This window comes from Eubalaena glacialis, chromosome 2, assembly GCF_028564815.1.
Source record: "Eubalaena glacialis isolate mEubGla1 chromosome 2, mEubGla1.1.hap2.+ XY, whole genome shotgun sequence".
Lineage (NCBI taxonomy): Eukaryota > Metazoa > Chordata > Mammalia > Artiodactyla > Balaenidae > Eubalaena > Eubalaena glacialis.
This window is the reverse complement of record NC_083717.1, coordinates 106,286,649-106,303,858: the sequence shown is the minus strand read 5'-3', so window position 1 is coordinate 106,303,858 and position 17,210 is coordinate 106,286,649. Positions and strand designations below refer to the sequence as shown.

At 39.9% G+C, this 17,210-nt stretch overlaps 1 protein-coding gene across 1 annotated transcript; it reads right to left on the bottom strand.

Annotated features, from left to right (window-relative positions):
- Window positions 1–2,078: 2,078 nt before the first annotated feature.
- On the bottom strand, window positions 2,079–16,991 carry GATM (glycine amidinotransferase). Its single transcript, XM_061182179.1, has 9 exons — window positions 16,810–16,991; window positions 15,107–15,325; window positions 9,143–9,338; window positions 8,077–8,267; window positions 6,956–7,093; window positions 6,650–6,814; window positions 5,317–5,380; window positions 4,739–4,855; window positions 2,079–2,782 (listed from the first exon to the last, which is right to left on the bottom strand). The coding sequence occupies exons 1-9, from the start codon at window positions 16,876–16,878 to the stop codon at window positions 2,670–2,672; spliced, it is 1,272 nt and encodes a 423-aa protein (XP_061038162.1). The 5' UTR covers window positions 16,879–16,991; the 3' UTR covers window positions 2,079–2,669.
- Between the last annotated feature and the right edge of the window lie 219 nt (window positions 16,992–17,210).

Genomic DNA, 17,210 nt, shown 5'->3' with positions numbered 1-17,210 from the left:
TGTTTTCCTCTACAACTTTGACAAGAGGGGACACCCACAAGCAGTGCCAGGGATCTAAAAATAGAGACTTTATTAAATCATTCAGTTGAGCTATCTTTGTTGAAGTAATTGTCTTATTTAATAACCATGCAAAAGGCCAATGGAAGAGACACGATGAGATGAGGAAGAGGGAAGAGTCCAGGATGGCTTGGCCAACTGAGTCAGTTGTGATAGTGTTGAGCCTGCGATGCCTTTGCACATCCAGATAATGTCCACAGACAGTTGGGAACAGGACCTGGGGCTCAGGGCCAGGCCTAGACTAGAAGGTCCAGGCTTAGGGCCTCCCCTCCCACATAGCCTCTGGGAATTACTGGTGGATATGCAGAGGGGAAGACCTGTGCACAGGTGAGATAACCCGGGAGGATCCAGGAGAGAAGAATAGGCCCCAGGGAAGCACCCTGTGGACATCCACCCTTAACAGAGGAAGACAATCCAGTGGAGGAGGTTGAAAATCAATAAGAGATGGGAGAAAGCGGTATCTCAGAAACCCAAAAGAGGAGAGACATTCAAAGGAATGGTCGTAAGGCCTGAATTGTGTCCACTGGAAATGACACTTGGGTCAGGGTTCTCAGCAGTACACTGAAGTAATAAGGTAGAAATCAGATAGCAAGAGATTGAAGAGTAAATAAAAGGTGAAAAAGTGGACATATCAGTAGATGTATTCTTTCTGGAAACTGAGCTCTAAAGGACAGTGACATTGCCAGAGGGATAGTTTTTGTTTTGAAGATTATTTTGAACATGACTATTTGCTGAGGGAAAACACACACACACAGAGGCTGGAGTTATAAGGAAGATGATAACTGATGAAGCCACTTCCTGAAAGAGGAGAGAAAGATTAGAATCTAAGGACAGTTGTGTGGATTAGACCTGGTCAAAAGGTTCACCTCTTTCTCTGCAGCAGTGAGAGAAGTGTCTTTGTAGAGGGTTGAGAAGTACAGTTGAGTGATGAGAGGAAGACCCGACTTTTCTCTTTAGAAGCTTAGCTAGTACAGGCAAGGAGAGAGAATTTAACCAGGGAATGCAAATGCAGGTAAATCTATAGAGAATTGGAGCAGAAAAGCTGACGGAACTGACACCTGATGGCCTCTATTTTCTCTGTGAAAAATGAAACAATATGATCAGATAAGAGAACAAAGTGAAGGTTTGGAATAGCCACTGATGAGAATGTGGAGGGGTGTGTAATAGAATTGCAGAGTAGTATTTAGACCCGGGAATATATCCCCTAAGTGTGTACCAATCCACATGATTGTAAGGTTTCTTAAGCAGGATTCCGTCGAGTGAAGAATGGGCAGGTATTTCTGTGGTGTGTGAAAAAAGACACTAGGCTACAAAGGCATGGTCGAAACCCATGACCACTTCAAAGAACACCTCCCCCCCATCCCCACCCCACAGATTTTTCATGGGTCAAAATACTGAGTATCTAGAGAATGGAGACTTTTTTCCTCTTCTGGGGCCTAGGATTAGTCCCTTATATTCAGAAGACATTCAGATATTGTTGACTGATTGGATTAATTAATAAATAAAATCTGACTCTGCTAAACATTTCTGAATACAAGCATTAGGTTTAAATTTTTATCTACTGGAGGTGAATATATTGATTAATTCAAAGCATTAGAACACTGTTCCGAGAGCTATATTCCCATAATTTACTTATGCTTAAAATGATTAGACTGATGCCAAACTCTAATAAAACCCATTCTGTAACACAAAAGTTTATTAGAATAAAAATATATGTACCGTATCCAACATTAAAATTATTTCACATCGCATGTAGGTTTTATCTCCATTAGTTTTTTTTTTTTAATGCTTTTAAAGTCTGTGCTTTAAATAATTTGCACATCTGTAAACAAATCTTAGATTACCAAAGATGCAATGTATCCATTAGATACTGAACATCAAAATTTAGGAATTGGAACTGATAGTTATATCCTATTGCACTAAATATTCCTCTAAAATTCTGGACAGAGAAGAAAAAAGAGATTAAAATAAATCACTTGAAATGAGGTAAGTTGTATGAAAAGGTTTTTAATAGCAAATATCACCAATGTTGAGATGAGAATACTAAAAATATTCATGGAAAATTCACTTAAATGTTTGCATAGTCTAGGTTATTTTTTAAAACAAAAAATTAAAAATTACCAAAATTCCTTATTAGAAAAAGAGACAATTACTGGTTCTATAACATCTGTGTACATACTGAGTCTTTTATTTAGAAAAAAGAAGTGATACAAACATTCACAAGTTTAGCAAAAAGGAAAAAAAAGTGACTATTAGGACTAACATTTCAAGCTGCCTTTTGGAAAGAAAATTAAAAACAGAGGTAGATGGTTAAATATATTAGTAGCCAAGTTACTCAAATGACTAATTTTTTGTTTTGGTAGACATTCACCAAATTTTTATGCTTGAAGCCAAACAGTAAAAAATTTAGGAGAAGAGAGTAAGATCTAGCACAGGTTATTTTCCTTTTATCAAAGAAAAGTAATAAAAATAAACCAGGCTTAAGACCCCTGTTATGGATATGATTGTATAAAGCACTACAGTTCATGCACTTTTTAAAGCAGGAGAATGAACCTTATCCCTAAGCTTCCTAGGTTTATTTGAGGCCAAGCCCCAAGCCCCAGCAGGCCTGGTCAATCAAAGTAGGACTGTAGGGTGCCTCGGCGCCGGACATCGCAGGTCCAGCAGTGGAAGCCTCCTCCCAGGGAATTGGCATTACGAATGTTAACCTTAATGGTACTGATACCTGCATGGAAAGAGAGAGACGTGGCCAGTTAGATGGACTCACATGAAGATTCTTCTATAGAAATGAGCCGAAAAATGGGTAGGAATCCTGTGGTTCTAACCCTTAAGTCCACCCCAGGATAGTCTTTCAATTTTATTCATCAATTATATTTCATCTAATCTATTCCACTGCTAATATAAAACCTTCACCAGAAAGTCAGCAGAGACTCTGAAGTCTATTTTGTTCTATTGACTATTCACAAGTCAACAGGTTTCATGAGCGGATATATCTGACAAACGTTCAGAAACAATCCAAATAGTAAAATTTCAAGGCCTTTTAGAATTATGCTTTAACTGCTTTGTCAGACTGTTTCTAATTTACCACGTCAATTTATTAAGAAAAACCTGAAAAGTTGACTTTACCTACCCACGTATAAGCAGAGTTTATCTAACACAATTAGCTTGACCAGCCCACCTTAAGGAAATAATGGAACAGAGCTCATCTGGGTTGTATGGTCATACAGGTATCAAAGCTACTCAGGCAATTAGTTTAATCCAGCACCATTTGTATTAATATGGTTATGATGTACATGGCCCAGTCAACCAATGGTATTTTGGAAGAATCTGTTGTGTTTGGCATAATGGGGTTTTAAAAAGAAAATCTATTCTCCTCTCTCGAGGAATCCATTATTTTGAGAGGAAAGCTAAGGTACAGAGTTGCTAAAGGGTCCATTGGTATAGTTAGAAAGGCAGCATGAGTCATCTGGAAAGCCTTTCATGAGAAAGTAAGACTGAGCAGGGCTTTGAAGAGTAAAAATAGGGTTTGGACATGCGTTCAGGAGTGGGCTTGGGATAAGAAGTGGGCTTTTAACCATGAGCATGGGTTTCCTGATAGAAAGACATATCTAGCTTAGTCAGATGGCGAGAGCCATATTAACCCTGAATTGGAGAGAATTTAATTTGCTTTAACAAGTTCCCTATGTTCAAAAAGACTTTATTAAAAACAAAATTATAAATCAAATATTTGGTACTTAATAATATTTTAAGTTGAGAAACAATAAAATCTTAATGGACAAGGAAACTGAACCCAAGCAATTGGCTTATTTAACAAAAGCCACGAAAAGAAAAGTGGGATAGCATTAGGGGTGAAATCATTAGATTGGGCTCAATCTAAAACTAATGGGCTAATCTTTTTAAACTGATACTTCATTAAAGAGGGATGTTTCAAAGGGGCAAACAATATCTTCTGAGTAGTACACCTGAAATATAAGACATAAATCAAAACATGACTTGATTTCAACAAGTGTACCGCCTGGCTTTATTTGACACTTAGGATATGTCAAGTAGAATGATAGTGATAAACACACACTTCTGCACCCTAATAATAGCCGTATGAAAATTCTTTCAACGCTTTTCTCAGTATAGAATAACTGGTCTAAATTTTGAATACCACGATAAGCAAATTCCCACCCAAGTAATAACCAGTTCTGCTTTTTAGTTGGAAGCTGAAATGATTTACTGACATCCTCTATTGTATTTCATTACTTTGTTCACAGTGCTTATCACACATATAAGTCACTTCTATATCTGTATCCTTATACGTCCTTTAAAATATGTAATGACAATTAAATTACTTTTAAAGGACCCCAACAATTTCTTATTTGGCAAAGGGCCAAATCATCTATATGCTCATCTGCAAAGGGGTAGTTCTCCACACTTGGGCACCAGGAAGTTAGATAAGTCACAGAAGATTGATAAACTTATTGCTAAGGGGGTGTCTAAGGAGCCTGGGATGCATCTCCAACCTTTTGAGGTTGTGATTGTTGAAAACAAATAAATTGTCCATCTATGAAATAATAACTTGGTGCTTCTAAAAGGAACAGAAATTTAATTAGATAAATCATACATCAGACCTAGCATGTCATTTCTTCTCATTTAATATTTTTGAATATGAACATGTTTCATTTATTGTACATACCCAGCTTTTCAAACATCTTTTGAATCGGGACTTCGTTGGCATCCACCATAACACGCTTTTCATCTAGCATTAAGACATTCATGGAAAGCCATTTGGACGACATCCAGAGTGGGTGATCTAAAAATAGCAATAACCATTAAATCATGTCTGCTGTTATTCTTGGTTAAAGCAAGGATTCAGAAGTGAAGAATATTCAAGTGACAGCTCAATTCTTTCAATAGTTCAGTTTCCCTGTGAAAATTTATTTTAATCTTAAGACTATCTGTAAATGTTATGAATCAATCCATACTCATTACACATTTGAATTTCATCTTGTTGTCTTTAAAAAGCCATTTCTTGCTTTCCGTGATATTGTTTTATACTGATTTTTCCTGTATTTTCATTTTCATTTTCTATGGAAGGAGAGGTTGTGAACACAAGTCCAGCCTTGTTCTAGTACCCGTAGTGCCAAGCACCAGTTTACTGCTTACCAGGGAAATATTCTAAATTGCTAATATGCAGGCTGCTGTCTATAGGTGAAAGATTCTTGGCCACTGAAGTAATTATTTTAAGCTATGAGTATACAAAAGTAAACATACCATCTGGGATGACTGGTATTGGAGGAGTAACTATGGTCCATCCTGCTTTCTTGAAAAGATCAATCTGCAAGACCAAAATAAAAAAAACCCCCCAAACCCAAAGAGGCTTAAATCTATAGATACTATTCTTATCATTCTTGGTCTCTGATAGCCCTTATGATTAATAATTCTTTTTGAGAAGCTGTCTTCTCAACTGCCAAAATTAAAATTTCAGAACATTTGGATGATTTTGTCTGAATCTTAGTTAAAATGTACACAAAATCCTCAGATTGCCAGATTAAAGTTAAAAAGTAACAGAAATGTTAAAGCTTTTAAAACTATTCTTGTGCTTTTCACAGGTTTCAGAGATTTTAAAAGACCAAAGATATTTTCCTTGAGAAATTCTCATTAAAGAAAATGAAAATATTTCCTATTACTTAGTTATAAGAAAACAAAATACGACTATGTCAAACCCATAGTCCATCCACTTCATAGTCTGTCACTTTGCGTCTGTGACCATGGTATAAAGACAGATGTTAGGAATATACTCCCAAAGAACCATAACTGTCCCTAGTGACCTATTATAACCCAACCATCCCTAGTTCACATACCCACTTAGTATATCAATAAACTATATTAAATAAATATTTAATAATATATATAATTGATTTATATAAATTATATATAAATAAATTAAAACTAAGTGAATAAGGAATCTTGGTCATTGGGTCTAAATATATAGAATAGAAATGAACAGTGATATGGTAAAATAGTGAATTTTGCAACGGCGCACTGCAGCCCAGCAAATAACACAAAATCACTCACTGCCCAACTGGAAGTAGGGGGCAGCGGGCAGAAGTAGGAGGCTGCAGGGGGGATAGACCTGCTGCAGTGCAGTGGTTCTGCCCCTCCCCTGCAGGGTGGGCCTGGCTGAAGGGGGCCCCACTGGAGAGGGAAGAAGACACCCAGTACCTAGTGGTGTTACCCCAGACATGCAGAGATCATCTTGTTTGCAATTCATCTGCTGAGGAACCTCGGCTGCAAGTTATGAGATAATACCACTCTGTTCAATAAAAACACACACATACGCACAAACTTGAGGCTCTGACAGCAGCAAGCAGCCAAAGTCAGTCTGATGACGCTACACTAATTATCACGGCTATAGTGTATATTTCTGAGTGTTGGACATCCTGTAGTAAATATAAGCAATCCAATGTTTGATCATAATAATGTGAGCATTGCTGAATCTGTCATTTAGAACCATTAGGAATCACGGAAGTGCTTAAAATAATAGTGGCAATTCCTTCAGTTGCCGAACTCTATTGATTTTCCAGAGTCCTAAGAACTCCCCTACCTGGTGACATGGTCGGTCAGGATTGGAAAGCACAAGACCGGGCCCAATGATATTGAAGGTGGCATCAATGTGCATCGGATTGGGGTCTTTAAAGGAGATGATATGTACTCTGTAGTCTGGAGCGAGATGCTTTCGCATCCATTCAATGCCCATGTAGTTTGTCACCTGAAAATAAAAAAGGAGACATAAACCTATAAAGATTTGGTTCTATGTTCAGATAACTAAAAATAGGATGAAAATATTTTAATTTCAGAAATTTAAAATATAATAATAAAGTGAGAAATTTCCCAGGTAGCCTTTATCAACCTGGCTTCTCTGTGCAAAGATGTCTCTTCCAGCTCGAATGAAGTCAGCAGCATCAAAGCATGGCTCGAACTCAGTCGTCACAAATTTTCCCTGAGCAGCCAATTTGTGTCTGTCTTCTACAGAATGGATGGGGTAATCCTAATTGGAACAAGAATGAACACACACAAAGCCTTGGTTCATGAGGAGATGACTGATAGGGCCTTCATTACTAAGAAAATTAGTTCAACATCATCATTTCCTGAAATACTACTGCCCTGTTCTAGACTGAAACATGCATGGGAAGATGTAGGCCCATGCTAAGCAAACCAAAATAAACCAAACCACCAACAAAAAAATTAAAAACTAGGCATGACAAGTTCCTCACACTTGGAAGCAAGTGGTACAGAGGCAGTAATGAAACTGAAAATATTCCATGACCCATACAATGATTTATGTGTCTATCTACAGTATTGAAAATCTGCAAGATGAAGTCATTCTGTTCATTTGAAAAAGGAAGTTGGCCCTGAGCCTAACTCATACCGTAAAATGCGATGCCATGCATCCCCTACCAAATTTGATTGGGTGTGCGGTTGGGTAATAGATTCATTACTTACTTCTGTCTTTAAACCCATAAAGGGTTTAAAGAAATTTTCATTTTTTGATTCTTTCTATAAGTGACCAAATAGTAAGTGATCTAATAAGAGACATATACTTCCTTTTACTGTGAATATGGCCTACAGACCAAATTCTTTTTCTAGAAGGGGCTGGAGTTCAGCCTAGTGACCGTTCTGTCTCCACCAATGAATAGCTGTGCGCCTTTAGACAAGTTTTCCTCCCTGTAATGGAATGAAACTACTCCCTCATGGGGTAGTTGTGAAAAATAAACAGGACTGAGGATGTAAATAAAGTACTTAGTTCAAGATCTGGCACATGGTAAACACCAATAAGTGTTAGCTATTATTATTACTGTTATTATCACTTATCATTTACTCTTATTTTCATCATAAAACAATCAGTTTTCAAAAAGTAGGTGATCTCAGCTTCTGAAATACATAATAAATACAAGGTATCAGAGAATCTCTCAGTCTCTGTGGATTATTTAGAAAAGTTACTAATAAGCTCTCCCATAATTGGGGACTTACCTGGTCATAAAGCTCATCAGCCATTGTGGGCTTAGGAGCTGTTGTCCACTTGGCCCCGCGGCGGAAGTAGTCTTTGATAATTGCTCTGTATGCGCGGTACTCAAAGAAGCGAGCGCGCCAGGCCATGGGAGCCTCGATAATCTCATTTCCCACAACTATCAGGATGTCTCGAGGCATTGCACCATATAAACCTGTCAGGCCAGAAGGTTCCAGAGCAACTTCAGTGATGCTAACTTCCAAGACAGAAGAGTCTATATAATGTGATTTCATTCTTTGGTAAAAAAATAAAAATTACAGAAAACCTATATGTGTATATGTATATAATTATACGCAAATGAAAAAATATTAAATGATACATGCTAGACTGTTAACATGAATTCTGTGTGGGGATGGTGAAGCCAGGCCAAACAGGAAAAAAAAAAAAAAAAAAGAAAGGAAGAAGAAAAGAGAAAAAGAAGCATCTCTTGTTCAAAGAGATCTTGAACCACCAAGTTTTCACCTTTTGTAACTCCTAACAGAGTTTTTCAGGGAATATCAGTACCACAAGGTGAAAATTGGGCCAAGGATCACTTATACAACTGTAAATTAGAACACACCGAACTCCGCAACTAAGGAGCCCACCTGCCACAACTAAGACCCAGCACAACCAAATAAATAAATAAATAAATATTAAAAAAAAAAAAAAAAAAAGAACACACTGAACTCAGGCACAAAAACAATCCTGCAGCAGTGTCAGTTAAAAATAAGATGGGAATGTTTCTGTTCCCCTTTTAATTTCTGTTCTTGAGGAAAATTAAATGGAATCCACTGGTCTTATGTAAGGAAATGCTCATGAAGTTTAGAAAAACTGCTTCTTTCAAGGAAATTCTAGATTTACAATGGAGTTTAGAATGTGTACATCTAAGTCTTACCAAAAAGAACCAAACTGTTCCTAAATAATCTTTAAAGTTTTGAAGGATTATTAAAACAAAGGGATCTCTGAGAAATAATCAGAGCTTTCTCCCTACATATTGAGAGAAATAAAAAAATTAAGACTCTAGCAGTTTAAGTATCCAACATCACTTACCCGTAGACTCAAAATCAGGAGTTTTATACTTCAAGGACCAGTCAATGGTGTCAGGCCTCCTCACTGTCACTCCTTCCATTTTTAAAATATTGCACATTTCTTCAATTTCGGCAACAGCCTTTTTCAAATGATCTTTGGGAAAATGATGGCCCCCATACTTTTGGTAAAAAGTCCAGTACTTTTCATATGTGTTGGCCTAGAACCAGAAGAAAGTAAGTGAAATACTTACAGGAAAAAATTACAGCTCAAGATAGATTCATAGGTTGTGAACAATTACTTGTATAACTTAATGGAATTGAGACTGAGACCACACCTGGTGCAGTGTTCATCCCCAGAACCAAGCACACTGACTCTGGGAAGACACTCAATATTTGTTGAATGAAGATCTCTAAATTCTCTGGATGTTTTGAGACCTTTTGTTCCTTCTGCCTGAGATCTTACCATGTGCCTTACCACACACAGCATGTCTGCCCTCACATGGACTTGGAATGCTCTTGGGCCAGTTTTTACATGCTTCATAGACAAAATAGGACATGGACGCTCCCATTAGACAGTCTCAATGAAATCAAATAAGAGAACAAACAAAATAGCTTAAGAGAATAAAAGCACACCTATACGAAGATAAAACCATGGGCTACCCAGGCATCCCAGAATTCTGTCTAAAAAACAGCACTTCAAGATACTTTGTAGGAAAATAGGACACTGCTCCCTTAAAGGTTAGGGACATACTCTCAACTATGCTTTGTTTCTCTTAAAAAGCCATTACTGATTATTTTCTCATTCAGCAGAATCACCACTTGGCAAACCTGTGCAGCGGTGCAAGTCTACCTTTAGCGCTTCCTACACTTCCCTGCCAAAGTGTCTCTCCCCACCAACCTCCCTTCTCCCCAATCCATCTAAGCTCTCATAGTGCTTCAGGTCCTTTCACCATAAAAAGAAGTGATTTGATAAGCAAATCCCCAAATTTTTAAGTAGCTGAAAAAAAAATCTTAACATTTAGAAAGTGTCCAAGGGTTATACGCATTTTAAAAGACAACTGAATGGAAAGCAGTTGAATGCTTTAAAAAGGCTCAATCAATTTGCTAAAAATTACTGTTGAATTAGGGTAGGTACAACAACTATAAAAGACTGGTTTTCAAAAGTGGAAAAGTCTGGAAGGATTCTTCATTCAGATTGTTTTCCATGTGCAAAGTTCTCAGTCAAATTAAAAAATATGTTGGGAAATGTAGGAGAGGCACATGGATATAATTTATCAAGACACATAAAGCAGAATTCCAATCAGAAGATCCAAATGCTAAGAAAAAGCCTTGGACCTTCATCAAAAGATTGGCAAAGCAACGTACATTTATATGTTTTAAGGTTTTTTTTTTAACATCTTTATTGGAGTATAATTGCTTTACAATGGTGTGTTAGTTTCTGCTTTATAACAAAGTGAATCAGTTATACATATACATATGTTCCCATATCTCTTCCCTCTTGCATCTCCCTCCCTCCCACCCCTCTAGGTGGTCACAAAGCACCGAGCTGATCTCCCTGTGCTATGCGGCTGCTTCCCACTAGCTATCTGTTTTACATTTGGTAGTGTATACGTGTCCATGCCACTCTCTCACTTTGTCCCAACCTACCCTTCCCCCTCCCCGTATCCTCAGGTCCATTCTCTAGTAGGTCTGTGTTAAAGCAGGTGTTTTTAAAATGTTTCCTTATATCATTGATTAACCAACCACTAGTCCTAATCATGTCCGATAAGGTTTCCATTATTATAAATCAGATAACTTCAGACAGTGGTAAGTGCCATAAAGAAGGGGAAACTGGGTAATGAGATAGACTATCTAGATGTCTAGCTCTTTAATGTCAAAGACCATGTCTTTTCCAGATTATATGTCTCTACTTCCACTTTCACCTCAATATTTATTTATTTGATAAATATCAAACATATGGAAGCAGACCTGCCTCTTGTTAGTTCAATACCTAGGTTCACATCAATTAGGCTGGAGCTGAGCCTGCTGGGGAGGGAATAAGAATCTGAAAAACAGGTCTTCAGCAAACAGGGAGATGCCAGTGAAACTCTAAAACAGGGGCTGGCAAACTAAAGTCCACGGGCCAAATCTGGACTGCTGCCTGTTTTTGCAAATAAAGTTTTATGGAACATAGAAATACTCATTTACATATTGCCTGTGGTGGTTTTGCACTACAGTGGCAGAGCTGAGAGTGGAGTAGTTGTGACAGAGACCTATGGTCTGCAAAGCCTGAAACATTTATTATTGGGCCCAGTAAAGAAAAACCTTGCCAAACCCTGTCTAAATGATCAGTTAGTTGCTTTATTTTTGAAGATCTATAGGTAAACAGTAAGCTCAGTTTCTGGCCCATGAAAAATGTTATCAGAATTAAAAATTTGATTGCTTGTTAAGATCAATCCACTCTTTTAAAAAACAAAACAAAACAAGAGCACTCTATTGTTTTGTACTCCTAGGAGGTCCTGCAGTAGCAACGAGGAGAGGATAATAACGATTCTTTATATTCCCCTCAGACATCCTGGTACTACTCATCCATTCACCACTTCCTCCTTCTCATGCCAGGCACATCTCTTACAGCCCACGAGGGGACAAGAAGTCTTTGAAAATTTAACACTGGGTTAAATAGTTTCTGCTGCACAGCCATGTTTTCTTGCTGGACACATTCCAAAGTATCCCATGTGACTATTTGTGCAGAGTGAAGCTTGCTTGATAAATATAAAGTAAACTTTCCTGGGAGAAAAAAGTTATTTGAACAAGTGTGAATTCTCTTGTATAGTTCATACTCTGGCTAAGGTTGGACAAAGTCTGAATGATCAGGCCAGGCTACATTTTCCAAGAGATAGTTGGAAATTATTTACACTTCCTTTATAACCCTGCTAAATAAGTTAGCAATCATTTACCAAGTGTCTGCAAGATAAGAAAACACTATATTAAATGCTTAGCATGTGATGTTTTTAATAATCTGTTGCAGACACGTAGCTGCATTCCTAGAAACTTGATAGTCTTTCAGAGCCTAAAATCCTTTAGGGGTGTTTGCCAAATGAATTTTAAATACTGTCTTTGGAAGGCTAGGAAATCTCAATAGAAACATTATTTATCCAGCTGCAAACTTATATTACATTAACCTTGATCGACTTTGTATTTTTTTAATTAATTTTTATTGGAGTATAGTTGCTTTACAGTGTTTAGTTTCTACTGTAGGGCAAAGTGAATCAGCTATACGTATACATATATCCCCTCTTTTTTGGATTTCCTTCCCATTTAGGTCACCATGGAGCACTGAGTGGAGTTCCCTGTGCTATACAGTAGGTTCTCATTAGTTATCTATTTTATACATAGTAGTGTGTATATGTCAATCCCAATCTCCCAATTCATCCCACTCGACTTTGTATTTTTAAAAGGTCCTTTTATCAAGGGCTTTAGAAAAAAAAGCCAAAAGCAAAACAAAAAGCACATATTTGATGGAAAGTATTCACTATGTTTGCAGAATAAAAAGCCACATAGCTTTCAAAAATTGTGCTTCCTGACAACTATGTTCCTCATTCCCATAAAATTTTTCTAGCACTTACATCTCCAACATATCTTACGCTCTGCCTATAAATGGTTTACTATGTTATTTTATATTTCATTGGTCCCAAACTGATTAATATATCTGTGTCATTCTTCTCCAACTAGAAGGTAAGACCTTCTAGTTGGCCATGCATGTCTTAGATTTAATTTCCTCTCCCTCAACACCTAGTTTCTTATGTGTCATAAAGCAGAAATAACCAGACAAATGAATGAAATCAATACTGCTAAAGCTACTATTATCTACAATCATTATACCCTCAACAGACTTGGCAAATTGCATCCATACAACTATAATGGGTTGTAGTTTTGTCCTTTAAAAATAAGTAACATGTAACCTTTTACCTTCCTATTTAATCTCATTAGGTAGATAGCAACCCTCTTAATATCTTCATTTTAGTGAGGCCCAGAAATTTGTGGAATCAAGATCACAAGGTCAAATAGCTGATTAACTGAGATTAGCTAATAAGCTTTTATCAAATACCTAATTCAATCCTGATCTCCTGACTTCAGCCTGGCACCTTCCAAAAGTCCATGAAATTTCAAAATCTAAAATCATAAATCAAGTGACAAAGAACTCAAAATAATGTCTTAGAATTCTGATTCCGTAAGATCACATGATATAAAAGTCAATTATTCTAAAGACAAATAGAAGGATAAACTACTGCCTGAATTTGAAATTTAATTCCACCCAATTAAAATGGTTAGGGGATGGGACTTCCTTTCAAGAAAAGACTTTAAAAAGATCGTGCCTTTTTAAAACATGTGGATGATACATAAATTAATCTGTTCATCAAATTTCAAATATCAAAACCAAAGGCAGTTTCAGAACAACTAGAAGAAGTTATGACTTTTTCTATTACCTTCTCTTCAAGGTCTAACTCAAGAATTATTTTCTTTGTTTAGGGAGAAGACTTCCTAACTATCCAGCATTTGGTCATTGCTTTTCCCTTAGCTCTCCTGGTATTTGAATTCAACTGCCTTGCGCTAGTTGCCATAAGATACTTAGTATTAGTCTTCATTTCTACGTAATAAACATCATACCTCTCCAGATGGAAAACAAGTTCTTTTGTGCTAATAACTCTGGAGCCCTGATACAAGGTAGGCAACATTTCTGATGATGATGACAGTGATGCAACAGAACTTATTTCCTCAACCCACATTACAAATAAAAATGTTAATATTCAGGAAGAATTTAAGTACATTGAAGATATATTTGTAACCCATTACTAATGGAAGCTTAAGCTGCATCTGAAGTGTGGATGGAACCCTTATGCAGTATACAACCGGAATACCAGCCCACAGAGACTCTGGTCATAAAAATATTACAGATAAAGAGCACTAAGAGTTTAAAAAAAGGAAGATATTGTTACCAAGGAAATCCTGGAAGGCTTTGTGGGAGGTGCCACTGGAACTAGGTGGCAGGAAGAGGGGGAGGTTTAAACTGCAGACAAAAGGGGTGCAGGAAGGTAGGTGGGAGAGTTCTAGGTGGGAGCAAAGGCCTGAGGCTTGTTTGGTAGTAGTCTAATTTGGCTGTTTATATGGTTATCTTATAAAGTCTGCTGAAACCTGGGTGAAATTATTAGAGGAGAGAGGCTAGCAAAATAGAGGATTGATAGGAGCAGATGAGTAACAATATTGAATTTGGGTTTTAAAAATTACTCTGATAGAAGCTAGAGGTGGTTTAGAGAGTACAGCAAATAGGGGAGACCAGTTAGGAGTTAACTGCAATAGTCCAGGCAGTAGATGAGATCCTGACCTAAGGCAGTAGCAGAAGGATGGAGGTAAGGTTCATTTTGATAAAAGACTTGTTCGATCTTGGAGAATGGATGTGGAGGATGTGACTGAAGGAGAAATAAATAAAAGTTCTAGCTTGAATAAATAGGAATGCCAAAAACTGAAAGGAAGGAATGAAGAACGTCCCAGTTTTGCAGAGTGGCTGGCAGCTGAACTCAAATGCGCCATGTCTGAGGTCCAGTGGCAATATCCAGCAAGGAATTTAACGTGTTCATATGGACAGAATTCAGGAGGGAGATCAGGACCATAGTGGAAGGGTGGGAGGAAGCTATGAGAACAGCTACAGTGAAATTCTGTTCAGCCCAACATTACAGACCGTAAAGGAAGAAGATGTGAGGAATAGTGAAAGAACTAATATCCCCCCCACCCCCCGAAACAGTCTCCCCAGACCTGAAGGAGGGAGTAATCATTGGTGTAGATAGTGTCAAATACTGCAGAGATGCCAAGTAAGATACCATCAGCCACTGGATCTGGGTGGTCTTGGGTAAGCTAAAGTGAACGCAGTTACAGAGGAGAGTGGGAGCAGAAGCCAGACTGCAGACCATGAGGAATGAACCCGCTCAGACATGTGAAACCCTGGCTTTACCTTCACCTCCACAGTGAATGGTGGAACACAGGCATTTTCTGCTCTGCCCACTATCACTTCCTCTAAGGGGTCCCATTCGTTGTAAGAGGAGACAGGGCAGTCCTTGGGCAGAGGATCAGTGGCCTTGTCGTCAGCTGCACAGGAATTCCGGGAGGAAGCCGTAGCTGCCTGGGTGCTCTGGAAAGTTCGCTGCACCCATCCTGTTACAGTTCTTCCAAGCTTCCAAGAACAAAGAAAAGATTATTGTGTGGTCCTGCACAGTACTTGGGGGAGGGGGAAGTAGAGGTGGGATGAAAACCCAGGACAACACAGCCAGGCATTTAAAATCTTTTAGGAGAATGTAAACCGAGATGTTAGTGGATAGGTGGGTAGTGGGGTTACAGATTTTACTTTTGTGTTTATTTATACATTATCTTTTAATCTATTATGTTAATTGGTATAACTCTTTAAAACTTCTCAGAAGATTTTGTCCCCAAAGACCATACACCCCCATTTATATCTCGGAATGGTTTTCTGCAATCAAGCCTTAAGCAAGTTTTCTGCAGATGATGGGTCACCCTTCTTCCCAGAAAACTACAGAAAGTGGCTCCGGATCTCCCTGCCAAGTCCAGCTGGGGGAGGGAGCCTCCTGTTCCTTTCAGTACCAAAGGTTACTAGTGTTAGGATCCTCTCCCCCCGCCCCACGCAAATGAAAATATAGAAGCATTTTAAATGACTTTATCTTTCAGAATAATCAGCTTCAAACCATCAATTTGTCCTCACTGACACACACTTCACATTATTTGGCACTGCAATTATGAGAGAGTGACCAAGTGCCATGGGCTTATTTTACAGATGGTCCACAGTACCCTAGCCAAGATAAGGATTAACTAACCCAGGTACAAACTTAAACAACTAGGAAGGAGATCTAAGAACTTCAAAAAAGGCTTTTGAAAATGTAGAGCCCATAAACTCTAGAGCAGGGAGAGTCCCGCATACACCGGGCAAACCTCAACCCCACAAATCTCTATCCGGTTCTGTGAAAAGCCTTAGGAAGGAGGCAGGAGGGGAGCCAGGGTGGAGACTAAAAAGCAGGAGGGAGTGACAGCTGTTCTGAAGCCAATTGCTGGGGGAAACCAAACTGCCTGGCTATTCCTGTCCCAGGAGCTAGGGAGGGTTTGCTGCAGGCGCGTGCTTCCATACCAGGGAAGCGGAGGGCAGGACCGGGCAGAAATCTGGGTACAGACCGAATTCGCTCCAACTCCTCTCGCGACTCAGGACTCCACGTTACACTTGGAATGAGCCTGCTCGCTCCCCCTCCGTCCCCGAGTCCCACTTCGCCCCTTCTCCAGTCCATCCACGGTACACGCATGCCCAACTCTCTGCCCACCCATAGCGATGAGCCGCCAAAAGGCCGCCCGTTTTCACTAATCGGTGTTGCTTGTCGCCCTCACCCCCTCCGGCTGGGGAGGGCGGCGTCCCCCGCCCTGACGGCCAACGCAGCCTGAGGCGCGCAGACCGCAGCTGTGCCCACTGGGTGTGGCCCCAACGCACGCCCCCTTCCCCTGGGACACCGCCAAGCTTCCGGCAGCCGGCAAAGGCTCCTAAAGACGAGCTTCCAAGGGGGCCCAGAAAGGACAGGGTCGTGCAAGGCCGGCGGGGGAAAGCCAGGGAAGGAGAGGGGGAAGAGAGCACGCGGCCGCCCGAGGCGGCGGCGCACGCACCCGAGACCCGATGTAGTGCACCGCTTCGGCGCCGCGGCTCCCGCCGCGCAGACACCGCACCCGCAGCATCGCCTCGCGCCCGCCTGGTCCACAAGCCGACTGTTCCCAGCGCTCGGCCACCTCCTTCCGAGTGCCCCGAGAGCGCGCCCGCAGCAGGGTGTCCCGGTGCGCGGCCTTTTGTAGCCTCGCCCCGCCCCGGCCGCCCCCCCGCGCGCCCCATTGGCTGCTGGGAGCAGGTGGCGGGGCCGCAGAGCGCACGGCGGCGCGCGGGGCCGCCCGGGAGTTAGGAAGGGCAGGGAGCGCGGGGGACGCGGGGTCAAGTCCCACGGGCTGGCCTTCTGTTAGCTTGTCAGTCCGCCCACTGGTTTCTGCTGAGCTCTGCCAGCCCCGCCCGGGTCCGC

What these genes read in the sequence shown, in the direction of transcription:
- GATM (XM_061182179.1), bottom strand. Translation starts at nt 16,878, where the DNA reads ATGCTGCGGGTGCGGTGTCTGCGCGGCGGGAGCCGCGGCGCCGAAGCG. An exon ending in AATACCAGTCATCCCAGATG is followed by an intron (nt 4,856 to 5,316) that starts GTATGTTTACTT and finishes TGCTATTTTTAG; the next exon opens with ATCACCCACTCTGGATGTCG. An exon ending in AAAGATGTTTGAAAAGCTGG is followed by an intron (nt 2,783 to 4,738) that starts GTATGTACAATA and finishes CTTTCCATGCAG; the next exon opens with GTATCAGTACCATTAAGGTT.